Below are 23471 nucleotides of genomic sequence, written 5' to 3'. Positions count from 1 at the left end.
GTGTTACATGGTTCCTTTGGGTAAACCCAGAGACCAATCTGGCTGCCACATTCTGAACCAATTGTAGTATACGAACTAAGTACAAAGGCAGCCCCATGTAGAGTAGTCAAGCCTAGAGTTTTCCGGCATATGTACCACCATTTTAAGTTCATTAGTTTCCAGAAATGGATGTATCTGGCATATCAGCTGAAGCTGATAAAAAGCATTCCTGGCCACAGCCTCACCCTGAGAAACCAGGGAGAGTTTGGGATCCAGGATCACTCCCAGACTATGAACCTGATCTTTTAGGGGGAGTGCAACCCCATCTAGAACAGGCAGATCTAAACCATCTCTCGGATCCTGACATCCTACAGAAGTACCTCTGTCTTGTTTTGATTCAACTTCAGCCTGTTATCCCTCATCCAGCCCAATATCGCCTCCAGGCAGGCATTTGGGGAGCCATTTCCTGATGAAGTTGGTATGGAGAAATAGATCTGGGTGTCATCAGCATATTGATAGCATCCCAGACCAAACTTCCTGATGATCTCTCCCAGCGGTTTCATGTAGATGTTAAAAAGCATTGGAGACAATATGGAGCCCTGTGGAACAGCACACTTTAGCTCTCATTTTTCAGAGCAAGTCTCCAAGCAGCACCATCTGGAATCTGCCAGAGAGGTAGGAACGGAACCACTGTAAAACATTTCCACCCAATCCCACCTCCTTCAAGCGACCCAGCATAATACCATCGTCAGTGGCATCAAAAGCCGCCAAGAGATCCAAAAGGATCAGCAGAGTCACACTCTCTCTGTCGATCGCAAATTGGAGATCATCCATTAGGCCGACCAAGGCAGTCTCAACCCCATAGCCAACCCAAAAGCCAATCTGGAAAGGAGCTAAATAATATGTCCTTGAGGTCTGTATATTCCTGGAAGTAAAAGGGCTTTTGTGGGGAGGGGATGGGGAGAGAAGTGGAAATCACTACCCCCTCTCCCTGTGCTGGGCTGTGGTCTTCAACACGGCTATTCTACAACCACACTGAGAGTGCACTGCCCTTCTTCCACACTCTTAGCACAGTACAACATGTGGGCCACTGTTTTTGGCAAAGCTACTCATCATTATCCCCCCTCTCAAACACTGAATGTGTGACTGTGATGTTGTGCAACGTTTATGAATATTCTAATTTCTGATGGGGGTGGTTCAGGCATAGAATGTTGAAAATCAGGGCAAATTGTGAGGGAAGTGCAAGGATGGTTTAGCGGGGGGCTAAGTGCAGATCTGTGCTAACTTTACATTATAATAGATTTTTTAAAATACCAGTAAAATAAGTAAATGATCTAATTACATTAAAAGATAAATGGTTCAAATTAATTTGATTATGGATGACAGATTAAATCCTTGCCTTTAGTTTCTTTTAAAACTCTAGGAAAATTCAAGTTGCTCAAGTGCTTAAAAGACTATTGTAAATTCTTTGAATAGGGAATACTTTTGATACTGTGATTAACTGATACTTCTCTAAAGTAAAATTCAGGCTAGATGACTAAATCTTCAATTGTATTATAGGTATAAAACAATACTTAGCCAGATTCAGCAAAGACACTCACACTTCCCAATGTATTGAAAAGAATATAGGCAATACACATGCTTTCACACTAAGGGAAAAGATGAAGGTAAAAAGATTTTAAAAGAATGAGACCTTCAGCCACCTCTTACAACTAACAATTCTCTTTTAATTCATTTATTATTTATTCCCTGTACAGGTCCCAGATAGATAGATAGATAGATAGATAGATAGAATTTCTGTAATTCTGCTAGTACTGTTCTTAGGGCATCCTAGCACCTCTATCAGCAAAAGTAGACAGACTGTTAAACAACCAGAATCCCCAGTCTTTTCTTAGTGCCCAGCACTAGATACAAACACTCAAATCCCAGACTCAGCCAGACAGGAATCCTGGAGAGAAAGATGGAATCCCTGTTGACTACAGCAATCTGTCCTCCTCAGTGTTTGAGACTACATACCTGTAGGAGAATAGCCCACTTGTAATGTTATTCGGTTAGTGGGGAGCCAACATGTGAAGGGGGTGGTGGAGTGTGCCAGCTGGGCCACGCCCCTATGCCAACATGCTCCCAATCCACCTCTTGTGCACCTCCACATTCAGTGCTTGTCTGTAACGAGTAGGACTGAACATGGAAATAATTCCTTCCTAATATTTGTCTCATGTTTGTCTTCCTCACATGTTAACCCTCCATGGACTTCATAAAGTCCGAAGTGGGCTAATGGAAATACCATTATGTACCATGTAATGCTTCAGAGTTCAGGAGTCTATCAGTTTTTGCTGCAATCCACAAATGTAGGCCTCATGGAGACTGTCTCTGGAAGAATGGGAAGCTTGGTTAGGACATGCATGATGCAAGAGCACCTCTGTGAAAGCATGGTGTAGTGGTTAGAGTGCTAGACTAGGACCGGGGAGACCCGAGTTCAAATCCCCATTCAGCCATAAAACTAGCTGGGTGACTCTGGGCCAGTCACTTCTCTCTCAGCCTAACCTGCTTCACAGGGTTGTTGTGAAAGAGAAACTCAAGTATGTAGTACACTGCTCTGGGCTCCTTGGAGGAAGAGCGGGATATAAATGTAATAATAATAATAATAATAATAATAATAATAATAATAATAAATTCAGTCAATGAGCACCCAGCCACAGGCACTATATGCTCTAGCTACTACTCTTTGTGCATATGCCACATGTCTTTATCGTCTCTTTACAGACAACTGGGCAACCATCAAACATTGAGAGAACAAGGATGTTCTCCCCTCCTCCTGCGCCATGCTGATTACCAGCTATGCCTGCAGCAGCAGCACTACTACCACTACCAAGAGTGAGTACAAAGCAAGGTATGCCTCTGTAGGCTTGCCATCTCTGCATTCCTTGGGCTCCTGTGTCTTTCCTGTGCATGATAGACAGCTGCCCAGCAGTAGTGAGGAAGACATCTAAGACCGCAAAAACAGAAAGACTGTCAATCTCAGAACCATACCTCATAGTGAGAGCTAAGGTACTGGGGAAGTGGGGGAAGAGATGGGGAAAGTAGTTAAAATTGTGTTTTTAAAATGTATTAACTGTTTTAAGGACTTTGTTGAAAAGTGGGATATAAATCAAACAAACCCCCTTATGTTGCTAGCAGCACTTTAACCACTACTGATCTTGTCAAATAAAGCAGCTGTGACTGTTTTAGCTATATCTTTATTTTTCTGATGGTTAGCAGCTATGGAACCCCCACCTATTCACCTCAGTTTTCTTCTGAGGGGTCACACACTGGGAGGGGAGATAGTGGGTTCCTACCACAAGGTCTGTTTTTCAGCTAGGGCTTTGCAGCTTAAACCATGAACAGTGGAGTGGGGTACCAACAGTTCTGTGCCCCAGTGGTTCTCATGTGTGCACAGCTGGTGTGAAACAAAGCAGTGTTGTTGGCACAGTGTGGAGTGGGGGAGAATTATATCAAGGTCAGTGGAGGAAACTAACCAGCAGATACTAACAATCTATTGAAATAATATGGGCATGTGTGGCTGCAAAGGATGAAGAGAGTTGGGCAAAGTGAACTACATATTGGAGCATGCATGATTGCATCAGATAGTTACCTGAATGAGGCCACTGGTTTTTTGTACCACTTCCCCTAACTCAGGTATGTGTGGCTTTTCTTATTCCTTTCCTCTGTGAGACAATAAGGTCATTCTCATGACCAATACTGGGGCAGGTGGGGGGAAGCAGGGTTAAACCTACCTTCCCTTGAGACAATAGCTCTGCCTGGCTTTGGCATGTGAGCTGTGTGCCCACATGATCCGTGCGGTTCTAAGCAACGCAGATCTCAGGAGGCTGGGATGACCTGTCCAGGCCTCCAGATATCCCACCATGCACCGTGCAATGAGCGTGGTGCATCGGGGGATGTTCCTTTTAGACCGACGCTCTAGACACCTGTCTCTGTGTGCCCTAGGACTGCAAACAGCCCAAGCACACACATGATCCCAGCGTCGGGGTTAAGAGCGCACTTGCATCCTTAACTTCTGCTAAAGGCCAGGCTTTGAAGTGGGGTTATGCAGGTGGGCAGCGCTGGGATCTGCACAGATCCCGGCTGCACACGAGCAGCCTAGCCCAGGCTGGGCTGCCCTAGCTTGGGTTAGGCTGCTCGTGAGAACAGCCTTAATGACTAGGAGTCACATCTGGGTTCTTTTGTGCATTTAGCCTATGCTGTTCCACTGAGAAGTAGCCTTATGGGAACCCTTTTGTCCATGTTGTTCCTGCGCGAGAAGCCTTTTCTACACTTATATGGCTATGCTGCCTGGGTGCCAAGCATGGGCTAGAGAGCGAGACCCCAAAGACTCCATCTTGAGTTTGTATTCTTTCTGCTCCACTCATGGAGTCTCTTCCAAATAAATATGATTAGGATTGAGCTGAAAACTGCGAATTATCTGAAGACTATTAAGGCCAAATGTGTGACATGATATCTCAGAGGATGGGATTCTAACTACTGCAACTTGGTACAACTTCACATAAAGCTCTCACCTGGCTGAGAGGGGGAGGAAAAGGAGGAAGCAGCATAAAGAAATAGCCACTTCACTCCACGTGGTTGAAGAAACTTGTGATGAGTTAAATGAGAATTTTTGAGGGTTAATCATTTATACTGAAAATTCCAGATTGGTTGGGGAAATGATGTCACCTGCTAGTTTATAGGGCTTCAGTATTTCCATTGAATCTGTGTACTTTACAGTTCAGTCATAAAGCTCTTTATTCAGTAGTTTGTCCCAGTGACTGACATCCTAACAAAGTACACCACGGGGATACAGTCCCTCTACATGAGTGTGAAACATCTATGCCCTCTCTTTGCTCCAGTAGTGCTCTGGAAGAGAGAAAACACGTCACTGAAGTTCAGAGTTTCCTCTCTTCCAGATTGCTTCTGGAGCATGGGAAAAGCAGGGATGTTTCACCCACTTATGCAGCATTGCATGCATAGAGGGACTGGTGGAGTTGTGCATGGGGGAGTTGCAGTTGGGTCCCCACAGTTACTTTTTACAGGTGCACTTCATTAGTCAGGACGTCAGCCACTGATTTTGATGGGGCTGACTTCCAGGTAAATATTCCAATATTGCCACCTTAAAACATAACATTGAGGCTATTCTCACGATCGGCTAAAATCAGGCTAGGGGAGCCTAGCCCGGTTTTAGTAGACTGTGAGAAACACTGGGCTCGCAGGCAAGCCTGGTTGCCTCACAGTGGATCATCCGCTTAGGAAGTCCTCCCCTTAGCCCAGGTTAGCGGAGCAAGCAGGGTTTCCAGATCGTGTGTTGCTGCAGCATGGCTCTGTGCCACGGCAACTCATGAAATGACCCCCGGCCGGGAAGCTAAAAAGCAGCCTCCTGGCTCGGAGGTCTCTCCAACATGCTCTGCGCGCTCATGCAGGACATGCTGGAACATCCGGGGGCCATGTGGCCCCTGATCCCCGCAGCCCCTGCTGGCTCCGTGACAGAGACGGCAGTTCTGTGGGCGGCCGATCCAGCCGCCCAGGAAGGGCTTAATGATCATCTGAGGGGAGAGCAGGCTTAGGCCCCCCCCAAATAAATGCCCCCCCCCCAAATAAATCACTGTTGCAAGGCATATAGTACTACAATAAAACATTTAGCATGAATTGTATTCCTTTTTGGTGAGTTTTTGACATTATTCCATGATAGCATGCACATAGATAGATAGTGTAGATGCCTACATAGAGTTAGGCATATTTAAACCCATTGGGTAGAAACTAAAGAGCCTCACGTGTACAGAGAGAGCTTCTATGCACATCTAGGTAGATGTGCTTCAGAACTGGGAAAAGGTCACCACAGCATGAGTGCTAATTTTCTCAAGGCCAGCACAGTATGAGGCAACCCTCAAGCAGTTGTCTCAGGCACTGGTTTATTGGGAGAGAGTCACCACTGCCCCTGCTCCTCCTCCTCCTGCACTTGCTAGATCGAAAAGGAGAAGACAAAAGAGGAAGTGGAGGAGAAGAAAGTGGTGAGGAGATGCCTCTCCTCCACTTTTTCTTCCAATCCATTCCCTTCCTCCTTTTCAAATCCAGCTTGGGGAGGAGGAGGAGGAGGTGGTGGTGGCAGCGGCAGCAGAAGCGAAGGAACAGCTTTTTGTGTCTGCTGTCATGTTACAGCATAAGGGAGCAGTGTTTGGTGCTACTAGGTAAGTGGGGTAGAGTGGTGCTTGGTACCCTGCTTCAGATTCCCAAAGCTGGACTACACCTGGATTTTCTCACCCCACCTCAGCCAATCACCATGTTGAATAGCCTCTGAAGTGACTTTACAAGGGACAAAAGGAAAGAAATGGGAATGGGGTCATCATAGCTCTCTATGTGCACATGAAATTTTGTGCTCAGACCTTTTCATCCTCGCTGCTAAATTCAGTAAGCTTAAGCATGCCTAGTACTGTGTTGTTCTGTGGCTGTAGACCAGGGCTGCTCAACTTTGGCCCTCCAGCTGTTTTTGGACTATCATAATCCCCAGCCACAATGACCAATAGTCAGGGATTATGGGAGTTGTAGACCAATATCTGCAGGAGGGCCAAAGCTGAGCAGCCCTGCTATAGACTGTTCTTCCAGCACTGATCATGCATGCAATGCTTCCCATGATTATTCTTTTTGCAGATTATAGAACTGAGAGTGTGTCTATGTAACAAGCATACAAAAATAATAGTTAATGGTGTGCACACAAGTTGTAAGTACGACCAAGGTTATACATCCTATTTTTTTCCACTCTAATATTTATAGGGAAAGTCAAACTGAGAGGCACTTTATTTCATTTCACTTTGTAAATCGCATATCATCTAAATTCTGAAGAGCACCATTGTTCCATCACTTATGCCCATGCAACTCTGCTTTCAGCATGATTAAGCAAAAGAAATGCATACCAGGACACTTTTGTCTCTATAATGCTACATCTATATTTTACACCTTGGGCTGCATTTCAATTTTTTTCACAGCAAGGGAATGTCTTGCAGGGATATGGAACAATGCTTACAAAGGGGCTGCAAATTCTGTTATATTTTGCTCTTACAGTAATCAAATTTATCATCCAGAGATGTCCCTATTATACTCTGGCATCATGAAGGTGGTGTTGATGATTAAAAAAAGGGAAGTCTTCACTTCTCTTTAGAACCATTTTAGAATAGATTATCAAACAATTAGACATAATGTAAATAGATAGGTAGATAGGTAACTAGCTAGCTAGCTAGCTAGATACTACCATGCATACCTGCCAACATGTCCCTATTTTCCCATTCAGGTGAATGGGACAATAGGGACATATTGGCAGGTATGCACCATGACAAATTCTCAAGCATGATGACTGAAAGTATGCATGCTCTGAAGGGACACACTGCTCACTCATTCTTAGAAAAACTTCAAGATATAGGCTGAGCCAGAAAAGGACAAAATATAATTATCAACATGAGTCAGAAATATGACTAAGTAGTTTAATGTATTTTATTTCAACTGAAGAAATGTGGAGCCTAATCTTATGCATCTTTACTTGGAAATAAGTCCCATTGAGTTCATGATGCACAGGATTGCAAGCATGTACTTTACTTCTGTTGAAATCAGTTGGAAATGCTTAATTTGGCTGGATTGTGCCTTTGGTTATCAGTAAAATGTGATCCCATTTGGAAGAGAGATCTAGCAGTCAAATAAAAAAAAATCTGCTCACATCCAGATTAACAAAGCGTGAGTGCTAGGTAAAAAGCCCTGATGCTGCTGCTGACTTTCTGATTAAAGCAGCATCTGTGCTCACATGGGGAAGGGACATTTTGATGACATTCCTCCAGAAGCACTCTGCTACCCACAAATATGTCCCTGAGGGTTCTGCAACCTGAAGGACATAGTTTTGGGTGGCACAGAGCACTTCCAGAGAGAAGGGGAGGTCATCATAATTTGCCTACCTCCTTTGTGATTGCCTTAGTCTAAACCTTCATCGGCATTGACACTTTGTTAGTCTGGATGTCAGACACTATTATTGCTACAAAGGCAACCCTTTACCCAAAATGAAAATAAAATAAAATAAACCACACCAAAGCATTTATTCTAGTCCAAGAAAAGTATAGAAATCCATGTTAAACAGTTAAAATATTTACTCTGTACAGCTGAGAATATTTACTCTATACTAATGCCTGAAGTGCCTAGGTACTAATCTAAGCAATCACTCATTCTGACTAATGTGTAGTTTATATTTAATAAGCTGTTTAATTAACTCAGGTTCTATATTCCGTTGAAAAGCTCTAGAGAGCTGTTATATGTGTGACCTTTTTGTCTGACAAGCTAGAATTCCACCTGCTAATATATTTCACTATCAGTGCCAATGCTGTCTGTTTACCTTGAATGACCATTTTTTAGGACTTAGTGTTAAGATGTGTTTGAATACTTTTCAATTTGTTGAAGACCACTAATATTACTCAAAGAATTGACTTGCTTGAGAAGGAGGGTTAGCACTCTGCATAAAACCTGCTTTTTAAACTCCTTCAGAAAGGGTCAAAGACCAGGAAATGCTCTCTCTATAATTCTCATTTTCAAGTGAATTGGCCATGGCAACTGAATGAAGAATGTAAGTGTGAATTTCATTACGTTCCAGAAACCTTTAACTTTGCATCATAATGGCATGCACTAGAACAGAAACCAACTGCAATCACTTTCAATGTTGCATACTTTAATTTATAATTTAATAAAGCAGCATTTTAACTTAAGCAGTTACCTTCAGATATAGAGAAGGAAAATGTTTCATTTGGTAGCTACTAAATGCATCCTTTAACATGTTACAGGGCCAGGTGGGGTGGGGGGAACTGTGCTTGCTGACAGGTTAAATGTATACTATACACTGGAGCCAGCGTTTGCTTTTGTAGGACTGTAGCAGACTTAGCAGCTTTCTTATTATTTCAAACCTTCTCCATTGTCTTCTAAACACCATAATTAGAAGCTGAAAATCTTTTGGCAAACCAAACTCAATAAGTTCCCATAATGAACAAAATATTTTAGTGTTGCTCAACAAGTGACCTATGTAGTCCAACACGATAAAGCTTTTCTTTCTCATTGATGGGTCTACTCTTGTTTTCCTTTCTCTGCCAACTATCCCATAAATCAGTGCAATCCACTAAGGGTATATTCTCTGCCAGAATACACACTCATATCCATTTTATCCACCTCAGTTATCGTATCTCCCTTCTGTCCCCCACATTTTGGCTTTTCACTTGATTTCCCCAGTAGAAATAGTTAGAAAATATCTTCATACAGGAATGTTGGCACTTTTGCATGCTCAGGAATAGAATGATTTAAAGTAGCTGAAAAATGATTGAAAAGCACTTTTATAAAATGCAGTAGAACTGTGTCTGTATGCTCAATAAAAGTGGTTTAAAGACAGACCATAAAAACAACACCAGGAAGAAAAAATGTTGACGCAGCCTCATAGAGCTAGTTCAGATGACGGCACAAAGCAAACCATGCCGAGTTGTAAACATGTTCCTAGTCCTCCCGAACTGGTGTGATCACTCCTACCCCTTCCCTGCTCTTGCACGGAGCTGTGGCCAGGAATGTAGCTATAATGGAGTGGGGAGACAAATGGCCCTGGGCCCCTGAGGAAGAGGGGGTGCATCGGCTAAGCAACAGCTCACTCCTTGCTGTTTACAATTCTTCTGCAGCAAAGATATGGGAGGGAGGCGAAGAGGGTGGGGGCCATCTTCACTTTTTGTTCCAGGGCCCACTCCAGCCTTGCTATGCCCCTGTGACATCAACATCCTGGTTTGCCTAAACAATAGCTGTGTGTATCATCCAGATTTAAAGCTGTTGCTTAACTGTGACCTATAAACAACAATCAAACCAAAATCTGAAATTGAGCTCCAACTCTGGTTTCAGATCCTTGTTTGTAAACCATTGATAACCAACAATGCCAGGTTTGGATGTCATGTAGATCTGTTGTTTAAAAAAACCAGGAGGTATAGGGACAGTGATAGAAGGGAGTATGCAGATTCAGGAGGGTGAACAAATGGTTCAGACTAGGCCATAGTCATGATCCTATTTACAGGTTTTGTTCCCCCATCTGCTAATTTTTATTTAAAACTCTTCTCTTTGCTTTGTCTATATCCTATAATCCAGTGTGGCTCTAGAAATGCAGAGTCCTGTCATTATAGGCTCCTCGTTGAGTTCTAAGGGAATGTTTTAACTTACACCACTTCTTTTGCCAGCATATTGTTATGCCATTGTTAGGAGTGAGACTAAGGTCTGAAATAAGCATAGGATTTGGACCATGTCCTTCTTCACTGCAACAACCCTTATGCTACCAATTTTTTGCTCTTGAGCTATCAGTTCCCAATGGGGAAATTGAAAAAAGAAAATCACCAAAAACCAGGGGATGATTCTAGGGATTAGATATTGGGAACACATGTGGGGCTGGATAACAGGAAGCAATGTATGCAATCTGAAGCAGACTGGGTGATCCTGTGATTTTTCATGATATATATTTTTTAAAATCTAAAAATTGGCAAAACTGTTTGTTTCAAGGCAGTTAACTACAGAAACTTCTGGAATTGAAGCTCCGCTCTTAGACCCTCATTCCATCCACATTTGGAATATTCTGAAATGTGCCTTCATAAAAAAGGGTAACATAACTCTTATTATGCCAACTCTTATTTCTAAAGTGGCTCAGCCTAGAGTTCTGAAACTGGGCACAGAGATAGTCCTTGATGACAGGACTCTGGGGTTCTTTCCCCAAGGAAATCAACCATTAAAAATCATTTAGATTTTTTTAACCATTTGGAAAACTGTTGAAGAAAATCTGGAACCAAGGACCCTAAAGAATAACCAGACAAGACAAGAAGAAAGCAAGCTACCAGTGAAACAACCAACCAACAAGCAAAACAGCAAAAAGCAATAGGCCAAAAACTAGCACTACCTCCAAATGCAATCCTTTACACACAACTGCTCACAAGGAGTCAGAAGACATTAACAAAAGACACAGAGATCTGTGGATAATAAAATGATCTGTTTCCTTCCCCCCGACAGCACTGTGATTGGAGGAGACGCATGAGGCCATTTGCTGAAATGCACCTTGGTTGGCCACTGTCCTTTGCCACTAAAGAGTCCTCTCTCTCTGAAACCACTCCATCAGACTGCTTTCTTTAGATTTAAACAAACTAAAAGGATTGTATTTTTAAACTTTTGCATTTTTCTCATGCTCCCCCCCGCCCAGCAAAAAATATAAAATACACTAAAGCACATGATTTTAGTAACTTTATTGAACCCTGGGTGATGATCCCACCAAAACACATTGTGGGTGCCATTTTGTTAATTCCAAAATTCTAACATATTTCCGAAATCAATTTTGCTATTTTGGAATTAATTCCAGTTTTACGATCTGATTTTCAGGCAGTGGGAGGTTCGGATTCTACCAATTTTGCACAATTTTGGATAAAATCCAAATTTCCCAATACAAATTTGCACAAACCTAAATGATAGTCACAATGTGTTGTTGTTTTATAAAGTCATGCTCATTAAATCTGTCAGATGGCAAACAAGGAAAGGGACTAACGGTCATGGAATGTATTCACAAGAGATAAGCATGTGGAAAGCATCTTGAGCTATTGCTAGATAACTGCAAAGTACTTTTCCTCTTGGACCCAGCAACAACCCATGGTGCCTTCCACAGAGCCAAAAAGGCTGTTCCAGTGCCTGATATCCAATCAATGCTGCTCAGATATTAGCATCAATTATACAGATAAGAAAGCATCCTATCACTTGCCTGTTGCATCTGCTGAGTCACATAAAATGTTTCATATGGGACTGAGCACTCAATGACAATGTAAAACAACAATAGTATGATCCCACTAATTATGGGAAGGCAGAAATCACTGATCACAATTTCATCACTGGCAATATTCTCTCCGCAGTAGGAACTGTTTGCAGTAAAATCAGTATCTTAACCCAAGATGGCTCCAGTGGGGAAAGCCAGTAATGTAAACCATTTCTTAGTGTGATCACATGGTATAGGAGCAGGCTGTGTCAGCGACAAGGAAAATCTACTGTTTGACAGAGTATGATCCTAACAATTGCTGCTTGGCTCTTTTTCTAGCAATATTTTGCAATTAAGGGTGTGGGTCAGACAAAACTTGCAGAGTTGGGATCTTCAGGTTTGCCTGCAAGTCTAAGCAGGACTTGACTGCTGTGTGTGTACGCGCGTACATGCACATGCATGTAATCACCTTTTGCAGCCTTTTATATACATACTCTTACAGCATTTAATTGGGAAATATTTGATTACAAATAGCTAATGCTGATGTTCATTCTATTTGTCTCCCCCCTCATGTGGCTCATTCACAAATGCTGAAACAGAGGCAGAAAATTAGCTAAAGGGGATAATGCATGAACAACATTTGTTGTAACCATGTCAGACTTATAACTGCTTTGGTATTCAGTGATAATGTGTAGTTCTAGTTTTCTAATTTTCTATTTCCTTATTCGCATAACATCAGAGATCCTCTTATGCATTCAGAAGTAGACAGGCTTTAAAAATATTGTTTTCCCCATCCCCAGCCTTGAGGGAAACAGCCTGATTAGCTGGAAGTTGATTTTGTTTTTGACTTGATGTGTTAATGGGTGTAAGACACAGGCTAACAAGCTATAGAAACATCAAGTGAAAATAACTGAGCATTGTGTTTAGGACTAAATATGGTTAGGTCCCTTGTCTTTCAATACTTATCCTGGTCTTTAGGGCTGTGCTCTAGATACAATTTACATGTTTATAGTGTTATAGTTCTAGTGGAAGGTTGTTGGCTTAGCAGGAGTTGGAGTAGAAATAATCTAATAGTTTCCCATATATGAGCTTTCACCTTTGAAGTGTTAGAGCTTGGAGGAGAGATTTCGGTTATCTACCCCAGCTGCAGCAGAAGTGCACAGGTAAGGAGAGCACTGTTAATTAATATTGTCTGGAAACATGGAGTTAAAGTTCTAAATAAAGTAGTTTATTTAGGAAATCCATTAGGGAGATAGATTAAGCCTACATGCTTAACTGATTGCTACATACAGGAAGAGCGGAGGGAGAAGGAGGAAATATCTCTCTCTCTCCAGGTAAGAGAATGAAACCTGATAATTAACAAAAACAAAACAACAACAATAACAACATAAATGTAAGGTTCCACCTCCTCCTGTAAAGAGGGCTCCAGACAGCCTCAGAATTATGGCCACTGGGGAGACATTATTCCACCATCTGGCAATCTGTTCCTTTCACAGACTGCCCCAGGGAACAGCTGCCTCTGGCTCTCCAAGGGAGTCACAGAGCACCTTCTCCTGGCAGTTCTTCTCCTGGACTGGCTCCTCATCACTGGCCAGCTCTGGTTTATATAATCCTTGGCAGGTGGGGCAAGTCTTGTGAGTAAGCAGGCTGAGAGCTTGTGTGAGTTGCCCCTGATCCTGCAACGACTCACCTTGTTCAAGCAATGGCATGCTGCTATCCTGTGGGGGCCAAGCAGACGCTTCCTGGCCATGCCAAGTGGCCGGCTTCAGGGCTGCATGGCCAGGAGGGACTAGCACTGGCCCTACCGGGAAGGTAGGTTCCCAAGTGCCAGTCCAATCTCTCATGGCAGCCCGCAGCCCATCAGGGAATCCCCGACAATTAACTTTATTTGTTAGCCACCCCATAACAAATTGTTCTCTTGGTGGCTCACAACACAGCATTGAATAAAAACACATAAAACACATGAAATCACAACACATCAACAAAAACAACAAAACAAAAATAATATAATATAATATACAGTACCAAACAATTTTACACTTTTTAAAGGTCAGTTTTAAAAATCAGATTTTAAAATCAAATTTAAAAGGCTTCATGGAACTGAACTGGAGAGGCTGTTCCATAAATGGGGTGCAACCCCGAAAAGGTCCTCTCCCTACTAGCCACACACCTCATCTCTTTTGGCAGGGGCACTTGGAGCAGGGCCTCCGAAAAAGATCTTAAGGTCCGAGTCGGGACGTATGGGGCAAGGCACTCCCTCAGTTAACCCACTCCCAAGCCATTTAGGGCTTTAAAGATTAAAACCAGCACTTAGAATTGGGTCCGGAAATGGACTGAGAGCAGTGCAACTGACAAAGTACTGGCATGATATGATCAACCTACCCAGTCCCAGTTAATAACCTTGCAACCCTATTTTGTACCAACTGCAGTTTCTGGACAGTTTTTCAAAGGCAGCCCATATACAATGCTTGCAGTAATCTAAGCAAGAGGTTACCAGAGCATGAATAACTGTGACCAAACTAACTCTATTCAGTTATAGTTGCAGTTGGCATATCAGCCTCTCCAAGCCACAGAGGCCACTTGAGCCTTTAGAGACAGTGCTGGTGGATCAGTGAGCCCTGCCAGACTGTGAACCTGATCCTTCAGGGAGAGTGCGACCCCATCTAGAAAAGGCTGGACATCAGTGACCTGGGCAGAGGAACCACTGACCAACAGTACTTCTGTCTTGTCTGGATTGCATCTCAACTTGTTCACCCTCATCCAGTCCATTACTGCATCCAGGCACTGATTCAGGACAGTCACCACCTTACCTGCATCTGATGAAAAAGAGATACAACTGTCATCCACATACTGATGACACCTCAGGCCAAATCGCCAGATGACTTCTCCCAGCAGTTTCATATAGACGTTAGACAGCATAGGAGAAAGAATGGAACCCTGAGGAACCTCAAAGCACAACTGCCAAGGGGTTGAGCAGTAGTCTCCCAGCACCACCATTTGGAAACAGGCCTCATTGTAGAAGTAGAACAACCTCCAAACAGTACCTCCCACACCCAACTCAGCCAGCCTATCCAAAAGGATACCATTGTCAATGGTATCAAAAGCCATTGAGAGGTCCAAGAGAATTAACAGGCTTGCACCCCCATCTCTCTCTATATATACAGGTCATCCCACATGGTTTCCAAAAAGTCCCAAAGCAGTTTCTGTTCCAAAGCCAGGCCTGAAGCCTGATTGAAATGGATTTTTTTCTAGATTATCAATCTAACAAAGGGGAAGTAGAGTAGATAAAGCGTAGTCAGAGAGGGAAGCCCCTTGCTCTACCCCTAATGCCCCTGGTGGCCAATAGGCTTGCTGGTACTAAGAGTCACCATCAGGAGTTGTACCCAATCTAGATATGATATATGGGTCCAAGTCTGTTAAGATGGCTGATGCTGCAATTTACACATGCTTACTATGGACCATCTATGCTTACACCATTATTATGCTTACACCATTGACCATCCAGACTAAGACTTGTGCAAGCGGAACATTATTGCTTGTGAATGAGGGAGGGGCAATGTACATCACCCCCCTCCCTCTGCAGCCCTCTGTGTCTGCCAAAAATATATCCCTAAGGTTTGGTCAAAAATTCCCCATCTTCCCCCACCATGTGCAAGCAAAAGTGTCCCACGCACACATCTTAATCTAGATGCTGCCCACTGTGACTTCCTTCTGAATAAATATGCATAGAGCCATGTTGTATGTCACTGAGATCCTAGATCTGAGGGACCTGAATTCACATCTCCGCTCAGTCATGAACCCACTGAGGCTGTTCACATGTGCAGCCAAGAGCGGGCTAAGACAGCCAAGCTTGCTCTTGGCTGGGGGAGCTGTTTCACCGGGATGCAAGTGGCTCTTGTTGGTAGCTCAGCAGCAAACCCCTTTAGGGAGCCTGTTGCTTAGCCAGAGTTAAGGGTGCAAGTGCTCGTGTGTCGGCGCCACACAGTGCCAACACAGGAGGAGCACTGGGTGATTCCCACAATGCACTGTGCACTGACACGTTGCATTATGGAAGTCCCAGGGGCTAGGACATGTCTCAGCCCCCAAACCTCCACGCTGCCTGGTGTCCGTATGTGTTCATGATCTGCACACCCAGCATGGACCTAGGATTTTCTGCGGGGAAGGTAAGTCTAAGCAGCCTTCCCTGCCTCTTGCCCAGTCGCCCTCTCACTCAATCATCAGAATGGGCTTACTGGATAGTGAGTTCATGGCTTCTTCATTTAAAATATTTCTACCCTGCTCCTACAGCACACTGGTGCTCAGAGCAGATTACAATAAAAGCAACAATAAAATGCAATAAAAATACAAGCAAAACAAACAGCGACAAAAATTAAAAGTAATAACAAAGCTTAAACTTGATTAAAACTGTAAAACCAGATTTTAAGTGCCTCTTGGAAGAGGAATGAGTTTTCATACTCATCAGGGAGGGAGAAGCACCACTGGGAGAGCATTCCAAAGATAGAGAACCACTACTAAAAATGCCCCCTCCCTGGTCTCTACAAACTGGCTCTTTATCAGTGGAGGGACCAAGAGCATGGTCTTTGAGGAAGGACCCATATGGATGAAGAGATGCATATGGATGAATGCAGTCTGACAGCCCAGAAGCAAACTGGCACCCTATGAATCAAGCTGCCACAGGATAGGTATAGCTCTTGTGTAGCAACTAGTGCCCACAAGCATCCTTGCGGCAGCATTCTGAACCAGATGAAACTTCTGAACCATCTTCAAAGGCATCCCCAACAGAGCATATTGCAGTAATCCAATCTAGATGTAACCAATGCATGGGTAACCAAAGCCAGATCTGGTTTCTCCAGATAGAGTTGCAGTTAGCATACCAGCTGAACCTGATAAAAGGCACTCCTAGACACCACCACCACTTGGACCTCAAGAACCAACATCAGGTCTAGAAGAACTTCCAAACTACAAGTTTTGTCTTTTGGGGGAATGTAATGCTATCTAAGACCAGATTTGCTGCACTGCTTGGAATACTGGCTTTATTGACCCAGAGCACCACTGTCTTCTTATCTGGATGAGGTTTCAGTTTGCTCCCATCCATCTAAGAACAGCCTCCAGGCACCAATTCAGGACATCAGCTACCTGCCTGGTATCAGCAGATTTAAATGATAGGTGGAGCTATGTGCTGTCAGCATACCTGTGGATGACCTCTTCCAGAACTGTTAATGGTACTGCTCCAGGGGAATTGGCAAATACCCCTGACTACTTTTGGGCTGGTGTGAGGAACTATTAAGTTTAGATGGAGCAGCCCATTTCAGAATAGATTTGTGAAAAGCTTTGGTCACAGAAATAACTGGCAGAGAGTTTGAAGTTCAAAAATAGAATCAGTTTATTTTAAGGTTTAGGGGGTGCAGAAGAAAGACTTTGGTTAATGAGCAACACAATATTAACTAATAAAACTAGCAAGACTAACGCAAGGAGTGTTTTCTACAACCAACTTAACATTCTTTATGTACGCTACCACGGCGGCCAGAATAATATATGCACAGAAATGGAAGAGTAATGAACTGCCCTCAAAAGAAGATTGGCTGATAAAAATTTTGGAATATGCGGAGATGGCAAAACTTACAGTACTGATAAGAGACCAAAATTTGGAATGCTTTAAAGAAGATTGGAAACCATTCTTATTATAGTTAAAGAACTACTTTCCTAATATTGATTTTACAACAGGGTTTGAAATTTAGTACTTTAGCAGGTTGGGTAGATCAAAATCGTGTTTGTAAGGTTTAGATGTATGTTTTGAATTATTATTATAGCAAGGGTTAATTTTATAGATGGTGATTCACGAGGAGGTGTGAGTGGGAAGTCAATATTTGTTTAATGTGTTGTGAATGTTAAGATATTGTTAAAATCAATAAAAATTTAAATTGCAAAAATAAATAAATAAATAAAACTAGCAAGACTAATAAATCAATAGGACTAAATTCAAGCTCATAAAGAGGTGTTTTAGCTTGAGGTCCAAATTAAATCCACTCAAGACTGGCCAGAGATATGGTCTTAGAGAAGAGATTGGGATTTTAGAGAGAGCAAGAAAGGAGGGGAGCAAGAGGCTTTAGGGCAGAGGTTAGTTATACCTAAGTCTAACTAAGGTGTGCTATGTGACCCTTGTAGCTCAACCGATGTTGAGGGACCTCTTTTCTCCGGGACAGGCAGGAAGGCACAAGGCAGAAGCAGGGACCCAGGCACCACACAGGGGTCAGAAGGCCAAGAAAAATCCAAAGAGAGTCTGATCTCAGGGGACCAGTTTCTCACCGCAGTCAAGCGTGCTGCACAGATCAGGCTTGGGGAAAGGGCTAAACTGGATGCGACAAGTGTCCAGGATGGGAACAAGAGTCCAAACAAAGCAAGATGATGTATCTAATGCCCAAACACACAGACACGTAATGGGTGAATCAGAGGAAGAAACATACTGTTTGGCGGTCTCAAGGGCTGAAATAAGCAGAATCTTGCCCTGAGGCAGAATGCTGATGGCACCTTTCTGTTGAAAAGGGCGACAATGATAGACAAAAATAATACATTGTGAAGCAAAATAATACATTGTGAAGCCTAGCCCGCTTTATACTGATCATGGGAACCCCTGGGCTCACAGCGAGCCCGGTGGTTCCAAGGCGGCTAGCCTGCCTAATCCCCCCTCCCCTTAAATGAGTTTAAGGGAGCAAGCACTCCATTAACCTCATTTTTTGCTTGTGTGCCACAGCAACGTGTGGTGACACATGAGTAGACCTCCGACCAGGAGGCTGCAGAGAGTCTCTACAGAATGCCCTGCACAACTGCTTCCAGGGGCCACGCAGCCCCCAATCCCCACAGCCCCCACCGGCTCTATGACGGAGGCGTCAGTAGTGTGGCCGGCCAATCCGGCTGCCCAATCCAACCACCCAGGGCTGCAGGCAAGATCATCTGCTAAGCCCGCTCTTCCCACAGACCCGCCAGAAGCTCTTCTCACTGATTGTGAGAAGAGCTTCGTTGTCTGGTTCAAACTTTGCTGGGTGTGCTCTAGCAACACAATGAGGTGAATAGGTTAAGAAACCTGTAGGGTGGAAAGAAATGGGCGCATCAGAGCTTAATTCATGGTCAGGAAGGACCTTGGGAATTCTTAGGAATGTTTTCACAAGCTTGCTTCCTGTGCCTCGAGCCAGCCATTAATACTTTTATTAGGGAAGTAGATGAGCCTGTTGCCTCTTAGATAGCCCTTCCTGCAAAGGTGATAAGGTTGAACTAATCCAAAGTGCCAACATAGGGGGAGAGCATTTGGCTAGGTTTTTTTTTAGAAAAAATAGTGCTTAATAGTGCTTAACTCGTGTCTACTTCGGCTTTCCCACCTGAGTTGCAATCTGGGAGGCAAACAAAGAGAAAGTCCTCCTGCAGTCTGGGGTTAAACTTGACCTAGAGCTACCTTTCTCATGCTTTGTGCCAAGTGACAAACTGCATGAGTTAGCTCATGTGAGTTCAGAGAGGCAAAATGGCAACTACAAGCCTGTATCTCCAAACCAGGTGTAAGGGTGCTTCTGGGATCACCCAAACAAGCTATCTTGTAACAGCAGTTTCATGTATATGTTGGACAGCATGAGGGATAGAATAGACCCCTGAGGCATCCCATAGGCCAGTTGCCAAATAGTAAAGCAGACTTCCCCCAGCACCAACTTCTGGGTATGACCTTCCAAGTAGGATCAGAGCCCCTATAAAATAATGCCCTGAGTCCCAAACCAGAGAGGCAACCTAGAAGTATACCATGATTGACATTTTCAAAAGTCACTGAGGCTATTCACACGATGGTAGAAAATCGGGCTAGCCTCTGCTAGCCCAATTTTCTACCATCGTGAGAACCACCAGGCTTGGCTACGAACACAATGGTTCTTAAGCGGGTCACCCTCTTAAGTCGCCCAGTGCTTAAACTGGATTTTTGCAATCATGAGTTGCAGCAGTGCAGCTCCGCACCACAGAAACTCACGAGTAGAGTAAACTCAAAAGCAGCCTCCCGGCTCGGGGGTCTCTCCAGAATGCCCTACAAGCTCACACAGGGCATGCTGGAGTTTCCGGGGGCCGCATGGCCCCCAAACTGCCCAGCCCCCGCCAGCTCTGTGACGGAGCCAACAGTCATGTGGGTGGCCGCTGCGGCCACCCGGAGCAGACTGACTGCTCATCTGCGAGGAGAGTGGGCTAAGCCCGCTCTCCCTGAAAACCCTTCCCAGGCGGCTCCAACTGATCATGGGAACCGCCTCAATGAGAGGTCTAGGAGAATCAACAGGGTCAAATTTCCCCTCTATCTCCTGGCATAGGTCATCCACCAGGGTGATCAAGTCAGTTTCCATCCCATACCTGGATCAGAAGCTGGACTGGAAAGGATCTATTTGTTTCATTGAGAACTGTCTGGAGCTGAAGCATTACCATGAGCTCCAGCACCTTTCTCAGAAATGGCAAGTTGGAGACTGACTGAAAAGCTTTTCTCACGATCAGTGAGAAGAGCTTCTTCTGGGTCTGCAAGGAGAGCAGGCTTAGCCTGCTCTCCCTGCAGATGATCAAAAAGCAGCCCTGGGCGGCTGAATCGGCCACCCACACAACCGCCGGCTCCGTCACGGAGCCGGCGGAGGCTGTGGGGATTGGGGGCCATGTAGCCCCGGAAGTTCCAGGATGCCCCACGCAACTGTGCGGTGCATCCTGCAGAGACACACACACCCCGAGTCCGAGAGGCTGCTTGCAGCCTCCCGGCCAGGTGTCTCCTCATGTGTTGCTGCACGCTGCAGTGACACACAATCAAAAACATGATCCCCACCGCACGTGAAGGTCATCTGAGGAGGTCCGTCTCCAGTTGCCACCGGTTTGTCTGGTGGCGACGCAGAGGCAGGCCTTCTCTGTAGCTACTCCTGGGTTATGGAATGCACTCCCGGCAGAAATTCGTAATTTGAGATCATTGCTGTCCTTCAAGAGAGCCCTTAAAACCTACCTATTTGGCCTGGCCTTCTAGAGTTTTAAATGATTAACTGTTTTAAATTGTTGCCCTGATTTTCAGGGCTTTTAGCTGTTTTATTGGTTTTATTGTGTTTTAATTGTTTGGTTTTAATTGTTAATTCGCTTAATTGTTTTTATCATGTTGTGAACTGCCCTGAGACATTTTGGAAGGGCGGTATATAAATCTAATAAATAAATGAATGAATGAGTGAATGAATAAAAAACAAGGTTAATGGAGTGATCACTCCATTAACCTCGTTTAAGGGGAGGGGGATTTAACTAGGTTAGCTGCCGAGAGCCACGTGGCTCCCATTGCAGCACACAATCGCCCAAAAGCAGGCCGGGCTCCCTTAGCCCACTTTTGGGCGATCATGGGAATAGCCTCTGAAGTTATTCAGAACTACTGAGCATAGTAATGGCATTTTTCAGGAGGAGCCAACTGCCTCCTTCAGCATGGGGGGCTCCACCTCCCCCTGTTTTGGGGAGACATTTATTACCCAAATACTCATGACCTTTCCTGGCTGCCCTAAACAACTTTGAGGGGCAAGGGGCAAGCATGCCAGTGGTAGGTCTTAGACTTCCTAACAGTCTGTCTACCTCTTTGGGCAACACAATCTGAAACCTATCCAATATAACAGGACCAGATGTTGCATTGGGAGCATTTAGTCTTGGCTCTGCAAAAATCTTAGTGTCCAAGTCGGCACAGTTGTGAGTGGGTGGGTTTTTTGTTGTTGTTGTTTTTTGTTTTGTTTTAACTGCAAAATGTAAAGCAAATTAAATACAGTGGGCTGCACAAACTTCAGGCTGGGCAGGCTACTGAGATTGTTAATGGAGTCTCTTGGATGTGAGAAGGATCAGAAGAAGTAAGAGCTTTAGCAGTTAACTGTCCTGGTGTTAGTTCGGCCTCTGTAAAGTGGGAACAAATATGGTATTATATTGCTAGGGTCAGGATTTTAAATATAATTCATGATCTCAACTGAACAAATAATGACCTTCTGAAAGTGGTTGTCAGACAATAATAAAATAATAATACAATAATGCAATAATAATAACAATAAAAGTTAAGACTTTGTACATTAAGGGCAGAACCTAATATTTTACTTATTTATTTAGTATGTTTGTATAGAGCTCCAAATTCATGTCTCTGGGCAGTTTACAGCAAACATAATACAAATTAAAACAGTTTAAAACCACAATTCTAGTTAAAAGGAACACATTCCAAAGCCTCAAGACAGCAACAGAGAAGATCCATCCCTGAGTAGCCACCAGACAAACTGAGTAGCCACCAGGCACCTGCAGATGGACTTCTCCAGATGATCTCAATGGGCACCAGGGCTCATAGTGAAGAAGATGTTCTTTAAATACTTTGGGCCTAAGCTGTTTAGGGCTTTATAGGTTATAACCAGCATCTTGTATTTTGCCTGGAAACTTATTGGTAGCCAGTGTAGTTTTAATACAGGAGTGATGTGATCTCTTTGAGATGAGAAAGAGACCAACCTGGCTGCTGCATTTGCACAAACTGCAGTTTCTGGACTACATACAAAGGCAGACCCATATAGAGCATATTGCAGTAATCAAGTCTGGAGGTTACTAGCATATAACCTGGTTATATAATAGCATATAACCCAGAGAGCTGGTCTGTAGGAGAGCTGGTCTTGTGGTAGCAAGTGTGATTTGTCCCCTTTGCTAAGCAGGGTCTGCCCTGGTTTCATATGAATGGCAGACTACATGTGTGAGCACTGTAAAATATTCCACTTAGGGGATGGAGCCACTCTGGGAAGAGTATCTGCATGCAGAAGGTTCCAAGCTCTCTGCCAGGCACCTCCAAGATAGGGCTGAGAAAGACTTCTGCTTGGAACCTTGGAGAAGCCATTGCCCATCTGTGTAGACAGTCCTGAGCTAGATGGACAATGGTCTGACTCGGTATATGGCAGCTTCCTATGTTCCTATGCACTACTGTTTTGATGTTGTTTATATCAAGAAACAGACACAACTGGCATATCAGCCAAAGCTGATAGAAAGCACCTTTGGCCACTGGCTCAACTTGAGACCAGACCAGAGAGAGGTTTGGATCCAGAAGCACCCCCAGACTATGGTCCTGTTCCTTCTGGGGGAATGTGCTTTTGATTTTGACCAGCAGATCAAAATTGTCCCCTGGGTTCTGACCCGACACAAAAAGTACCTCCATCCTGGATTCACATGAGGAGGCTCTACACACGAGCGGTGTGTAGAGCCTGGGAGGGTTTGGTGGGAAGACCGAGCTTAGCCTGCTCTCCCCACAGACGATCAGTCAGGAAGCCCTGGGTGGCCGAATCACAGAGCCAGTGCGTGCTGTGGGGATCAGGGGCTGCCTGGCCCCTGGAAGTCCCAGGATGCCCCACGTGAGTGTGTGGGGCATTCTGGGGGAGCCTCCGAGGCCAGGAGGCTTGTTGTTCTCCCTTAACTTGGTTAACTTGGCAATGAGGCACCTTTTTAACATGGTGATTCTCTTTCTTTAGCAGGGGGAGAGTAACTGGCCCTTTCCACCCTCAGCACAATACCTTCGGTGACTGTTGCTGGTGTCTATCTTATGTTTCTTTTTAGATTGTGAGCCCTTTGGGGACAGGGGTCCATCTCATTCATTTATTTCTCTGTGTAAACTGCTTTGGAAACTTTTGTTGAAAAGCGGTATATAAATATTTGTTGTTGTTGTTCCCTC

At 44.1% G+C, this 23471-nt stretch overlaps 1 protein-coding gene across 5 annotated transcripts in view; it reads left to right on the top strand.

Annotated features, from left to right (window-relative positions):
• SP4 (Sp4 transcription factor) overlaps nt 1-23471 on the top strand; it is a 302392-nt gene that overhangs the window by 116889 nt on the left and 162032 nt on the right. For all 5 annotated transcript variants that reach the window (XM_053261505.1, XM_053261506.1, XM_053261504.1 and 2 more), the window contains one exon: nt 2743-2853. In XM_053261505.1, coding sequence (XP_053117480.1) covers nt 2802-2853 — 52 coding nt within the window. In that variant the 5' untranslated portion in view covers nt 2743-2801. The remainder of the gene's footprint in view (nt 1-2742; nt 2854-23471) is intronic.

Source organism: Hemicordylus capensis, chromosome 6 (assembly GCF_027244095.1).
Source record: "Hemicordylus capensis ecotype Gifberg chromosome 6, rHemCap1.1.pri, whole genome shotgun sequence".
In the NCBI taxonomy this organism is placed as follows: domain Eukaryota; kingdom Metazoa; phylum Chordata; class Lepidosauria; order Squamata; family Cordylidae; genus Hemicordylus; species Hemicordylus capensis.
The sequence above is the reverse complement of the archived record's forward strand: the minus strand, read 5'-3'. Positions and strand labels throughout refer to the sequence as shown.